Source organism: Callithrix jacchus, chromosome 5, assembly GCF_049354715.1.
Source record: "Callithrix jacchus isolate 240 chromosome 5, calJac240_pri, whole genome shotgun sequence".
Lineage (NCBI taxonomy): Eukaryota > Metazoa > Chordata > Mammalia > Primates > Cebidae > Callithrix > Callithrix jacchus.
The window spans coordinates 83,587,571-83,600,392 of record NC_133506.1 but is presented as its reverse complement, the minus strand read 5'-3'; the positions used below and the strand labels follow the sequence as shown (position 1 = coordinate 83,600,392).

The 12,822-nt window shown below is 41.9% G+C and overlaps 1 protein-coding gene and 1 non-coding gene across 44 annotated transcripts in view; both read right to left on the bottom strand.

The window, feature by feature from the left end:
* The window catches only part of ALDH3A2 (aldehyde dehydrogenase 3 family member A2), a 178,016-nt gene that overhangs the window by 48,223 nt on the left and 116,971 nt on the right, over window positions 1–12,822 (bottom strand). For all 43 annotated transcript variants that reach the window (XR_013535609.1, XR_013535615.1, XR_013535610.1 and 40 more), the window contains 4 exons: window positions 11,876–11,993; window positions 8,497–8,638; window positions 6,523–6,689; window positions 4,819–4,918 (listed from right to left, as the gene is read on the bottom strand). Coding sequence is in view for 33 of the 43 variants with exons in the window: in XM_054257014.2 (XP_054112989.2) it covers window positions 4,819–4,918; window positions 6,523–6,689; window positions 8,497–8,638; window positions 11,876–11,993 (527 nt within the window). In the remaining 10 variants the exon portion in view is untranslated. The remainder of the gene's footprint in view (window positions 1–4,818; window positions 4,919–6,522; window positions 6,690–8,496; window positions 8,639–11,875; window positions 11,994–12,822) is intronic.
* LOC118154354 (small nucleolar RNA SNORA31) lies at window positions 7,692–7,798 on the bottom strand. The gene has a single exon (XR_004744221.1). It is a non-coding gene; the product is annotated as a small nucleolar RNA SNORA31 (small nucleolar RNA).

Sequence of the window (12,822 nt, the reverse complement as noted above, 5' to 3'; positions counted from 1 at the left end):
CCATGATTGCACCACTGTACTTAGCCTGAGTGACAGAGGAGACCATATCTCAAAAAAGAAAAGAAAAGAAGGCTGAGCTCGGTGCACACGCCTGTAATCCCAGCACTTTGGGAGTCTGAGGTGGCAGATCATGAGACCAGGAGGTCGAGACCATCCTGGCCAACATGGTGAAACCCCGTCTCTACTAAAAATACAAAAATTAGGTGGGTGTGGTGGCGCGCACCAGTAGTCCCAGCTACTTGAGAGGCTAAGGCTGGAGAATCACTTGAACTGAGGAGGCAGAGATCGCACCATTGCACTCCAGCCTGGGCAACAAAGACTCCATCTCAAAGAAAAAAAAAAAAAAGAAAGAAAGGCAGGAATTCAACCGCAGCACCTGGCATGTAATAAGCACTTACTAAGTATCACTTATAAAGAAAACTAACTGTACAACTACTGCAATTGAAACTGTGGTACTGGCCCATGGAAAAAACAAACCAGAAAGATGAGAAAACCCTAAGAATGTCCCAAACATGTGTACCAATGGTATAAGAATGATTATTTCAAAAAATGGTGCCAGCATAATTAGTTCACTCTTTGAAAAAAAAAAAAGGCAGATTATTACATCATACAGCACTCTAAAGTAAACTCCATGGTGATTTTTTATTTCTTATTTTTGAGACGGAGGCTCACTCTGTCACTCTGTTGCCCAGGCTGGAGAGCAGTGGTGCAATCTCGGTTCACTGCAGCCTCCACCTCCCGGGTTCAAGCGATTCTTCTGCCTCAGCTTACAGACTAGCTGGGACTGCAGGTATCTGCCACCATGCCCAGCTAATTTTTTTTGTATTTTTAGTGGAGATGGGGTTTCACCATGTTGGCCAGGCTGGTCTCAAGAACTTGACCTCAGGTGATCCACCTGCCTTGCCTTTTCAAAGTCCTGGGATTATAGGTGTAAGCTAACATGCCTGAGCAACTCCATGGTTAAATGTTAAAATTTAAAAGAAAGAAAAAGAAACTGCAGATATTTATTTTATTATTTGTTTATTTATTATTATTCTTTTTAAGAGAGTCTCGCTCTGTTGCCCAAGCTGGAATGCAGTGGCACGATCTCTGCTCACTGCAACCTCCACATCCCAGGTTCAAGCTATTCTCCTCCTCCCTCAGCCTCCTGAGTAGCTGAGATTACAGCAGCGCCACCGTGCCTGGCTAATTCCTTTGTATTTTTAGTATAGACAGGGTTTCACCATGTTGGCCAGGTGCCTCGGCCTCCCAAAGTGCAGGGATTACAGGCATGCGCCACTGCGCCTGGCTTACAGATGATATTTTTATAATGCTGAAGCAGGGAAAGCTTTCCTAAGCCTACTTTCCAAATCAGAAACCAAAAACCAAAAAGCCACACAGGTTTAGGCCGGGCGCAGTGGCTCACGCCTGTAATCCCAGCACTTTGGGAGGCTGAGGAGGGTGGATCACCTGAGATCAGGAGTTGAAGACCAGCTCGGCCAACATGGTGAAACCCCAACTCTACTAAAAATACAAAAATTAGGTGGGTGTGGTGGCGAGTGCCTACAATCCCAGCTACTCAGTAGGCTGAGGCAGGAGGTGAGGGTTGCAGTGAGCTGAGATAGTGCCACTGCATTCCAGCCTGGGTGACAAGGGCGAGACTGTGTCTCAGAAAATAAATAAAATATAATAAATGTTTCAAATCATAGATAAAATTAAAATCTGGAAAGGGATATGTGTTACAGACAGGACTGAGGATTTTCTTACTTATAAAAAAAAGACTATTTATATACCAATAAGGAAGACGTGAAAACAGCAAAAATATCAAAGGATATAAACAGAAAATTCACGAGGGTACTAAAAATAAATTCAAACTCACTAATAATCAAAGGACTACAAATTAAAGTAAGACCCTTTTCTTTCTGTCTAAAAATTTAGTAATGGAATAATCCAGAAGTAGGGTATAAGGAAGTAAACGCTCACATACTGTTGGCAGGAATATGAGGTGGCAGAAATCTGCAAAGACACTTGAAATATGTATCAAAAGCTTTAAAGATAATGCATTTCTAAAGAATAACCTAGGCCAGGCGTGATGGCTCAGCCTGTAATTCTAGCACTTTGGAAGGCCAAGGCAAGTGGATCTCTTGAGCCCAGGAGTTTGAGACCACCCTGGCTAACATGGCAAAACCCTGTCTTTACAAAAAATACAAAAATTAGCTGGGCATGGTGGCATGCACCTGTAATTCCAGCTACTTGGGATCCTTAGTCAGGGTAATTGTTTGAACCCGAGAGTTGGAGGTTGCAATGAGCTGAGATTGCACCAGCACTTCAGCCTGGGCAACATGGTGAGACTTGGTCTCAAAAAAAGAAAGAAAAATCTAAACTATATGCCAAAATATTAATAGTGTTTACGCCTGGGAGGTTATTACATTTTTCTTTAAAGTTTAACTGTTTAGACTTTCTGCCCCTGTGTCTATGTTACTTTGAGAATTAGAAGAAAAAACCATGTTTTTCAATTTGGAAAACTGTATAAGCCCTTTTAACACAGTAATTACACTTCTAGACATTTTTCCTAAAGAAATAATCAGATTGCATAAAGATACATTACATAAGAATCACGCCAGAAAAACTGAAATCTGAAACTAGGAATTGGTTACATAAATATGCCACATTAGTATGATGGAAGAGTATGCAGTTACTAAAATTATGACATGCAAGAATATTGACATGGGAAATTGTCACACTATCCTGTCACATACAGGGTACAGAATATATAATGATACCTTTTTGAATAGAATATTCAAGTGTTTGTGTATATGTGTGTGCATGTATGTGCAAGACATATACCAGTTATCTTTATATAGTGGGGTTATGAGTAACGTATATGTTTATTCTTTGGGATCTTCTATCTTTTCCAAGTTTTCTTAATAAAACCTGTATTCCTTTTACATTTGGGGGTCAAGGCTTGTTTTTTTAATTTATTTATTTACTTTTTTTTACAGCATGGCCACTATTATAATTAATGTATTATATGCCTGAAATTTGCTAAGACAGTAGACCTGTTTTTTTTTGGTCTTCTTTTTGTATTTTTGATTTTTATAAGTATATAATATGTTGTTTGTTTTATTTTTATTTTTGAGATGAAGTCTTGCTCTGCTGCCCAGGCTAGAGTGCAGTGGTGCGATCTCGGCCCACTGCAACCTCTGTCTCCCAGGTTCAAGTGATTCTCCTGCCTCAGCCTCTCTAGTAGGTGGTACTACAGGCACTCACCACACCTGGCTAATTTTTTTATTTTTAGTAGAGACGGGGTTTCACCATGTTGGTCAGGCTGGTCTTGAACTCCTGACCTCAAGTGATCTGCCCACCTCAGCCTCCCAAAGTCCTGGGATTACAAGCATGAGCCATGGCACCCAGCCTTGTTTTGTTTTAAATAAGATGGTATAGTCAATGATGCCACAGGCTACCTTGTCAAGCAGGACAGGGACTGAACCCAAGTCACTTAGATTTGCAATTAGAGGGCACTGGAGACACCATATAGAACAATTACAGAGTGGACTGCTGCAGTAGCACAGTGGATGCCAGGATCTATGCGGTGAGCTGAGGAACTAGAGACAATGGAGTCCAATCTTTTAAGCATTTGGGCTACAAAACTATTAGTTACTCCAGCCAAAATCCCAGGAGTCATCCTCTTTCATTCACCCCCTCCTCCAACATTCACTCCATCAGCAAATCCTGCTGCTTGATTCAAAAAATTCCCACTTCCCTTTCCACTATCTCCCGTTACCGCCGTCTCCAAGCCACCACTATTTCCAATTTGGATCTGCCAAGACCTACTGATTTGGCCTCTTCCTGCCTGTCCTTCACCCATGTATGTGCACAGTAACTGTGCGGGTTGCTGGCCATGTTTACTTCCTAGACAATGACCTGTAGCTATAGGTCAAGGCTCCTTGGACATAGAACAAGATTTCCTTAACCAGGAACAGGCAGTCCTGCCAAACTGGGCCATTCCATCCCATGGAGCAAATGATTTATGGTATTACAAAGGGAGATGATAGAACAGGGCTTCAAGACAGTGGCTTTTATGGTTTGCTTTTTGTTATGAGAATGTTTTCATCTTGGCTATTTTGTAATATCTCTATTAGATAGTAGAGAAGCCCACCTAGCCTACGTCCCAAAGGAGAAAAAGCTGAGTCAGTCATATCACATGTCAGAGAGGGAGGCAAGTCATGTTCTAAAGGGAACAGTAAGGATCAGGCTATGGCCACAAAGCTTCACTTAGAATGAATTTTTTCCTGCCCACCCTCTCTAGAACAGGGGGTGTCTAGTTCTACTCAAATCACAAAACAATTAAAGGAGAGGCTGCTCTTCCCAACAATGCAGGTAAGAACTGAGCAGAAACCAAAGGCACATTTAAAAACTCCTGAAACTGCGGTCTGTCCCCTGGCATTCTGAACCTTTTATTTGCTACCTCATTAAAAAAAAAAAAAAGAGAGAGAGAACAAGATCTTGTTAATTAATTTGAGACCTGTCTTGGTTCCCAAATCTCCTAAATATGGCAGGACAATAAACAAAATCAATGAAGTGAACAAAGCAATGATTACAACTGTGGTCAGTCAGTGCTGCTGACAAAAGGAGAGTGACGGGACATTCGCCCTGTGCTGGAGGGGCGGGTGGGAAAGCGGGAAAACCACAGTCAACTGGGTAACCAGGGAAGGCCTCCCTCAGGAGACGACAATCAGGGTATGCAGCAGCTGGCTATTTCAACAGCCCAAACAATCCACTTGTGAAATGGTGGTGCTTTCGAAATATCTACTATGAGCAGGAGAAAGTAAGACTCACCCACTCCTCCAAAGGGGAAAGAGTTGAGCATGAAGTGCATGATGACATCATTGCCTGTGACACCTCCACTGGATGTCTCATCAATCATCCGTTTGATGAGCTGAGGACAGACCAAAGGCATCCAGGTCAGTGAAGCTGCCTCTCAGGGAACACTCAGGCCCTGCCACACAGAGGGCTGTGTGCTCAGTTATGTGTTCAAAGCATGCACATTCTGGCTTTGTGTCAGTGAAAATTCTTGAGTCTGGGGACACCACAGATAGACAAACAATCTAAACTGTGGTTAATTTAGCAAAGCGACTGATACCCAACTTCTCGGACACACATCTAGTGCAAAAAGGGAGGCAGCTCCAAACCTCTGGGCCTACTCACCCACCACCGAGAGTTGTACTCCCCAGCACAGCAGCAAAAGGCTCTTTATAAGGGGACAGTTTAAACTATATTCCAGCTTTAAAAACTGTTATTGTTTCTTTCTTTTCTCACTCTAAATTGTAACATATGATTAAGGGTTATTATTTAGTCTTTGTAAAATGCAAAAAAATATTTAAGACTATAGATTTAACATCCTATTTAAGAATTAAATGGTTGGTTGGCCTAAGACCCAGAAAAGCACAAGAACATTTGACTAGTAAATGCCATTTCACTTGGGTGCCAGCAAGCCCTTGAGAGTTCTTCATGGCAAATGTCAAGTCTGGACAGTAGTGACCTCAGGTGACCCACTGCTGGGAAGTGCTCCACACCTGACTTGTGCCTTGGCCAGCCGACCTTCGGCTTCAGGGTTCCTTCCTGCCCACATTATTCATGGTTTTCAATGTCAAACCATTGTTTTGTAATAACCAAGTCTTTACTGAGCCCCACACATTGGGTCTCACTTCAAATGCCTGTAGCTATCTGTATCTTAATAGCATCACAAGCTCTAAAAGGTGTCACATGACTATCTGTACATTACCATCAGAAGCTCTCCAGAAAACATTTGGCTTATGAACTCCTCAGATCTTGACCAGTCTCTTCTCCCTTCTAGTTTTCCCGCTTCTTCAGAGGGCTTCTGAACCTACTTGCCCTCCTTGAAGCCACTGTGTCTTAGTAGCAGCTGGTCCCCTAGTGACATGAATGAGTGAGCCAGGCAGACAGTGGCAGAACTGCTCAACCAGGTGATGCAGTTCCACCACTCTACAAGAAGCTAATGTAATGTGAGAAACTAAAATCCGTGACATCACAGCCACTTATGTGACAATGTCAAGGGTCTCTGTCCCACACAACCCCCTCTGAGTGGCAGTGAATGCCATTTTGGTCACAGGGCAGGCAAGAGCACTCAAGTTAAGAAAAAACAGCATTGATGTGATTCACAGAGGAGCTGTCTTTGCATTCAGCAATGCCCTGTGGATTAACATCAGAAAAGCGTTTAATGCTGGCACATATTAAGTCTTCAAATTATACAGGAGATGTTTGTGAATCATAAACCCTGCGACACTCACCCCTGCAGACTCAGATATAACCCCAGGGAGGAAGGGAATGGAGACTGTGATAACCCCAGAGCCTATTATCCAAGACAGCAGCCTTGGAATGCAACCTCACTTAGTGGACTCTGATACTATACAAAAAAACACCTCATTGTTTTACATTGTTTTTTTGCACAGTTTACAGCAAAGAAGGAACATGACTCTTGACAGTCACGTACGATAGTGAGCTGTTCTCTCTAAAGCTTACCTTATGGTTATGTGAAAATACGTAGAGAGCCAGAGGCTTTTCACGTTCATTTATGAAATTTATGGCCTCATCTACATTTTTCACAGGCACTATTGGAAGAACTGGTCCAAAAATTTCTTCTTGCATCACTTTGGTTTTAGGATCAACATCAGTAAGTACTGTTGGGGCTTAAAAGAAAATAAACAAAATGAAAATGCTTAGACAAAAATGCACAACTCTCATCTTACAGTTCTTTCATTGAGTCACCTATCGATCCCTTTCCCTCTCCTACCCAAGTCATATCTATTGAAAAGTCCTGAGCATGTGGATCAACTGTGCAAATACTCAATGTCTCCAAAGCCTGTGAATCACAACCCTGTGGGTACCTGTGCAAACCAAGGGAACGATATACAATCAAATATATCTTTTTCATACTTAACCCTGTTCACAGCCATGCATGTATTTAACTGCAGATTATACTTAACATTTTTCTGTGGACAGCTTTTTCTAGGAGCAAAGACAGCTCCTCTGTGAATCAAATCAATACTATTTTTTAACTCAAGTGCTTTCATATATATTATCTCATTAATCTTTATTACAACTCTGTTAGATAGATTAAGAAAACAGGTTTAAATGGTCAAATTTCCCTAAGCCTTAGTTCAGTGTTCCATCTACCATGGGGAAGAGGCACAAGAAAGGTGGGTGAAACAGATGCTGAGGAGGCTATGCAGAGTGTCCCAGCATCTGCTGCCAACATAAGTCACCAACTGGCAGTACTCCAAAAGATGCTATAAATAATAAACTGGATCGTCAACCAAAAGAGAAGTCATCTACCAAGTTGGCACTTTTCCTTTACCCCTAGTTTCTACTAGGGCATCTTGGCAACATGGCTGGGGATGGCTTCCTGCAGTACCACTTCTAGGGCTATATAAGCTGCCACCCCAAATCCATTGCCCACATCTTCCTCAAGTTAGAGAACCAATTTGGGCTGGTTGTCTACTTCCTCTGCATAGCTGTGCTCAGGTAAGATGATCCTAGCTCAAAGTCAGGGGGAAGTCCTTAGTCTATGAGCTACTCAGGATAGCCCCTTCTCCTTGCCATTCTTAGCCTAGAAATGGGCAATGTGGACATACTGAGGATGGGAGAACAGAGAGGTGAAACAATTAGAGTCTGTTTTCTCTTTTTTCTACAGATGTATTCCCCAATTCAATCTGGGCCACCACCAAGAGAGATAGAAGGTACAGGGATTGTTTTCTTTTACACCCTAGTACAAAAAATCAGGGCTTTTTGATGGTACCACTGAGCCACAGAATTATCCAGCTCAGGAGAACCTTGGGACTGCTAATTATAAAATAATCAATTTCTGCTTCTTATTTCAATATGTTAAGGTTTTTTTGGGAGGGGGCAACTTGTAGCATCTTTTCTAATAAAGGGGATAAGTAAAGCTATGTGGGACAGCTTCTTTGCCAGCCAAGTCCAAATGTGTCTAACTTTTCTGTCACCTTACATTTTACTCTAGAAAAACGTGCTTAACATTCAAAGTAATACATATTCAAGGCAAAGAAGAGAAAGCATAAAGAAGGTACACAAATAATCAGGTCAGGCATGATGGACCAAAACATTATTTCTGGAGTAGTACTGTCACTGGTTTGTGGTAGAATAGTGGCCAAGCTATTTTCTTCTTTGTGCTGTTTTCCTGTCTGCAAACTGCAGGTAATTACAAGTTCTACTCTGCTTCTCAGGGTTGTTAGGAAGAAAAAAGTAGCTTTGTGTAAATATGAACAACTGGAGCAACACTGGTGGCATCATTCAACACACAGAAACACAGACATTTTAAATAGTTTATAACAAAAGCTATCGTATAACGGAAAGCAGTATTTAGTACTTTAACAATTAAATGCTGCATATTTAATAGTTTATTTAGTGTTAGTAAGCAGTGTCAGCAAAAACTGCCAAATTGCTATCTTCCCTTAGGAAAAGGAGAATTTCCATTACCTATGTAGCGTGTGGCCTCATCTGTCTCCCCACCAAAAGCTATCTTTTGTCCTTCAAGCAAACTTAGTATCCTCTTAAAATGACGATGATTGATGATCCTTTCATAATCAGGAGACTCTTTTACATTTTCTCCATAAAATTCCTATTTAAAACAATAGAAGTATACAAATGTCATAAAGACCCACATTTCAATTTCAATAAGTACAAAATCCAGCCATGTCCTCAAATCAATCTGGTTTTCTATCCTCACAGAATCAAACACCCCACCCCTCAAGTAATTGAACAGTAGTATAATAGTTATAAGTTTCAGCTTTTTGGCAGGTCAAAGACTAGAAAATAAAGCATGCACACACCCAGAGACCTATCACTGTCTACAGTACCGAGGGTCCTTATGGATCTCTTACAGTCCCACCATGGGCCTTCACCCCCTGGGGCGAACAGCAGAAGGAGGCTTAGAAAAGAAGTCTTGTTTTACATCAGGGTTGACTATTTGTTCACACACTGGCTGTGCCTGCTCTCCCACTGCATTAAGTTTGGTAGCTGCAGCAGAGACTAAGATCTGCAAAGCCTAAAATATTGACCACTGAGCCCTTTACAGAAAACATTTGCCAATCTTTGCTCCACTCTGTTGTTTTGATTTTCTTTGAACTGGTATTTCCACCACTTACACATGATGGTGAAACCACTCAAAGGCTCAAAGTACAGCTTTGGTAAAAGAACCTCAGTAATAATACAACCAATAATTAGTTTGAAAATAAACACGAAATTACTGAATTACTGCATCACTTCAAGGCCTTTCGAGAGTTCTCAATTTAATCTCAAATCAAAATGAACATTGCTCACCCAACCTCTACTAAGAACACTTCTCAAATCTGGGTGGTAGGAATCACTTGTGTGGCTCGCTAAAATGCACGTGCCTAGGCTTTGACTCCAGAGTGGTAAAAGCTATCAACAGTAGCTTTCAATGCTGACTACATCACAGAATCACCTGGGGGCCTCTAAAAAGCTGAATCTTTGGAGGGTAAGTCTTGTAAACTTGTTTTTAAATGGCTCCCTAGTGATTCTAACATGTAGCTTGACAACCACTGTGTTAGAGTATAAATGCCTCAAAAGGAGGCAGAGGCCGTTATTCCCTTGAAACTGAATTTATTACCACATTCAACTAAGCATTTCTCCAATTCCCAAGCATTTTCAATCTCACAAGCATATTTAACCATTCTTTCTTCCCACGTACCCTTAATCTGGGCAACTCTCCCTTCATGTTCCCACCTGGATCCATTTTTAGTCTTATCACTGAAAATGATGGTCCAATTCCCATATCAAGACCCTAGTACCTCATCACGCAAGTTACTCTGCTTCAAACACATAGTGAACTATCTCCCTGAACTTCCTGGTAGACAATTTTCTCTTTTATTTATTTATTTATTTTTGAGACAGGGTCTGTCACCCAGGGTGGAGTACAGTGGCACAATCTTAGCTCACTGCAGCCTCCGCCTCCCAGGCAGGCTCAAGCAATCCTCCTACCTCAGCCTCCCAAGTGACCTGGTCCACAGGTGCACACTACCACACCCAGCTAATTTTTGTACGTCTTGTAGAGATGGGATTTTGCTGTATTGCCCAGCTGGTCTTCAACTCCTGGCCTTAAGCGATCTGTCTTGCCTCAGCCTCCCAAAGTGCTGGGATTACAGGAGTGAGCCACTGTGCCCAGCCAATTTTCTCTTTTCTTTTTTTTTTTCTTTTTTTGTTGAGACAGGGTCTTGCGCTGTCACCCAGGCTGCAGCACAGTGGTGCAATAATGGCTCACTGCAGCCTTGAACTACTGGGCTCAAGTGATCCTTCTGGCTTCGGCCTCCTGAGTAGCTGGGACTACGGCATATGCCACCATGCCCAGCTAACCATTTTATTTTTTTGGTAGAGTCAGGGTCTTGTTATATTGACCAGGCTGGTTTTGAACTCCTGGGCTCCAGTGATCCTCCCACGTTAGCCTCCCAAAGTGCTGGGATTACAGGAGTGAGCCACTGCAACTGGCAACAATTTTTATTTTCTTTTTTTTAAATTTTTTGAGACAGACTCTCATTCCATTACCCAGGTTGGAGTGCAGTAGCATCATCTTGGCTCACTGCAACCTCCACCTCCCAGGTTCAAGCAATTCTCATGCCTCAGCCACCCAAGCAGCTGGAATTATAGGCATGTGCTACCATGCCTGGTTAATTTTTTTACTTTTAGTAGAGACCGGGTTTGCCATGTTGGCCAGGCTGGTCTTGAACTCCTCACCTCAAGTAATCAACCTCCCTCGGCCTCCCAAAGTGCCAGTATTATAGGCATAAGCCACCGTATCCGGCCAACAATTTTCATTTTCAGATCACATGCATTACTCTTTGGTGTTTTTGATCCTTCCTTTCAGTGCTCAATTAACATCTGTTGAGTAAACAGTGGCTGCTCCAATAATTTCTTTCATCTGAGAGGTTAATGACCCTCACCCACTGCTGAACTCAGTCACATTACTCATCTGGTCATCCCATTCTTTTCTTCCTGTTTTTTAAGACAGAGTCTCGCTCTGTCGCCCAGGCTGCTGGAGTGCAGTGGTGTGATCCTAGCTCACTGCAACCTTTGCCTCCAGGGTTCAAGCGATTCTCATGCTTCCGGTTAATTTTTTTTGTATTTTTACTAGAGACAGGGTTTCACCATATTGGCCAGGCTGGTCTTGAACTTCAGATCTCAAGTGATCTGCCGCCTAGGCCTTCCAAAATGCTGGGATTACTGGCATGAACCACTGCGTCCAGCCACTGCATCCAGCCCCCATTTCTTTCTACCAACCTAAATCCTACATTTTCTTTAAGTCTTGGCTTAGGACTCTACCATGAAGCTTTTCTTGGTTCCCTCACTGCAGATATTTATTTTAAACACTCTGAGAGATTGATAACTATATAAAGCGTACACCCTAAGTAGTTTTTAATTAAGTCACTCCTCCAAACTACTGGCCACCCCAAGCCCTCTACATACACAAAAACTGATAACCTTCATCAGCAATGGCCAATATGCCAAACGGTCTCTCTGATTATACCTAAAGGGTTGGCAACATTCTCTCTAAATCACAGACACACAATTATTTAAGTTTTTTTAAAAAAAGTATATGCCACAACTAATTATCAACAAATCAACTAGACAGATTAAGTAGATTTAACACCAATGCAACCTTGCTCCTAGCAGATATTCATGAAAGGTACTTATAGCATTTTCTTATTAGCTAGTAAGTTCATTGAGTCATATATGCTTGTGACATTTTTGTAGAGAGAAACTAATGGGGATGCTCTGTGAATAGTTAATTTGACTCCTTATCTTATTAAAATCAGTGGAATCTGATGTGTTGAATACAAACCTTCACCGTTTCTTTAATCTTCTGCACAATTTGATTCTGGAGGGATGCTTCACAGAGAATGTAGTCGGGGGCAATGCACGTTTGGCCACAATTCATGTATTTTCCCCAGGTTATACGTCTGAGGGGAAAAAATCCAGAACAGCCAAATAATTCAGTCAAACATCCATTTGTTATATTGTGTTGTTTGAATATTTTGCAACTAAAACAAATTCATATATTTACCTGGCAATTTGTATAAAAAATAAAAATCTTATTTCTAATTCAATTGGTTGGAACTTAGAAAGTATCTTCCAAATGAGGTAGAATATTTTAAGTAGCGGGGAATTTCTCATGCCAGCTCACGGTAAACAGTACTTGGTAAACAGTGAAGCCATTGCCTGCTGCAGGAAAAGAGGAGAAGCAACCTCCCAACATGCCTTCCCCTCTCCCACTCCAGCCAAAGGAAAGTCCTGGATAACAGGAGTTTGGTACAGACCCTCCTGGCTGTGGCTTTTGGCTCTGTTGGTGAGATGTTCAGGTATAAAGCAGGATGTCAGCCAGCCTCCAAGGCCACCCTCCTCTTTGTTGACCCCTGCCCCACTTGGGAAGATCTTTCCCATGCATGAGCAGAAATCCATGCCCTGAACATTCACTAACTGGGGGGCTTCAGATTTGGCAACTGGATTTCTACTTATGAAGCCCACCTGGAACCCTGACCTGGAACCTCTGAAGGGAGAGAAAGCCATGCCATCCAGAACACAAAGTCAGTTCTACCAGTTGGCACTTCTTAGTAGTGAAGTCGGATTTAGCAGAGAGAACCTGAAACCTTTTATTTTATAATTTTCAGATGTAAGATGTTATTCGCAGTTAATGAGGAACACCTGTTTTGTCAACAAAGAATCTCAGTTAAGAGATCAGCATAATACCCTCTCAAATGGAAATTTAAAGATTTTATTGGATGTAATCCA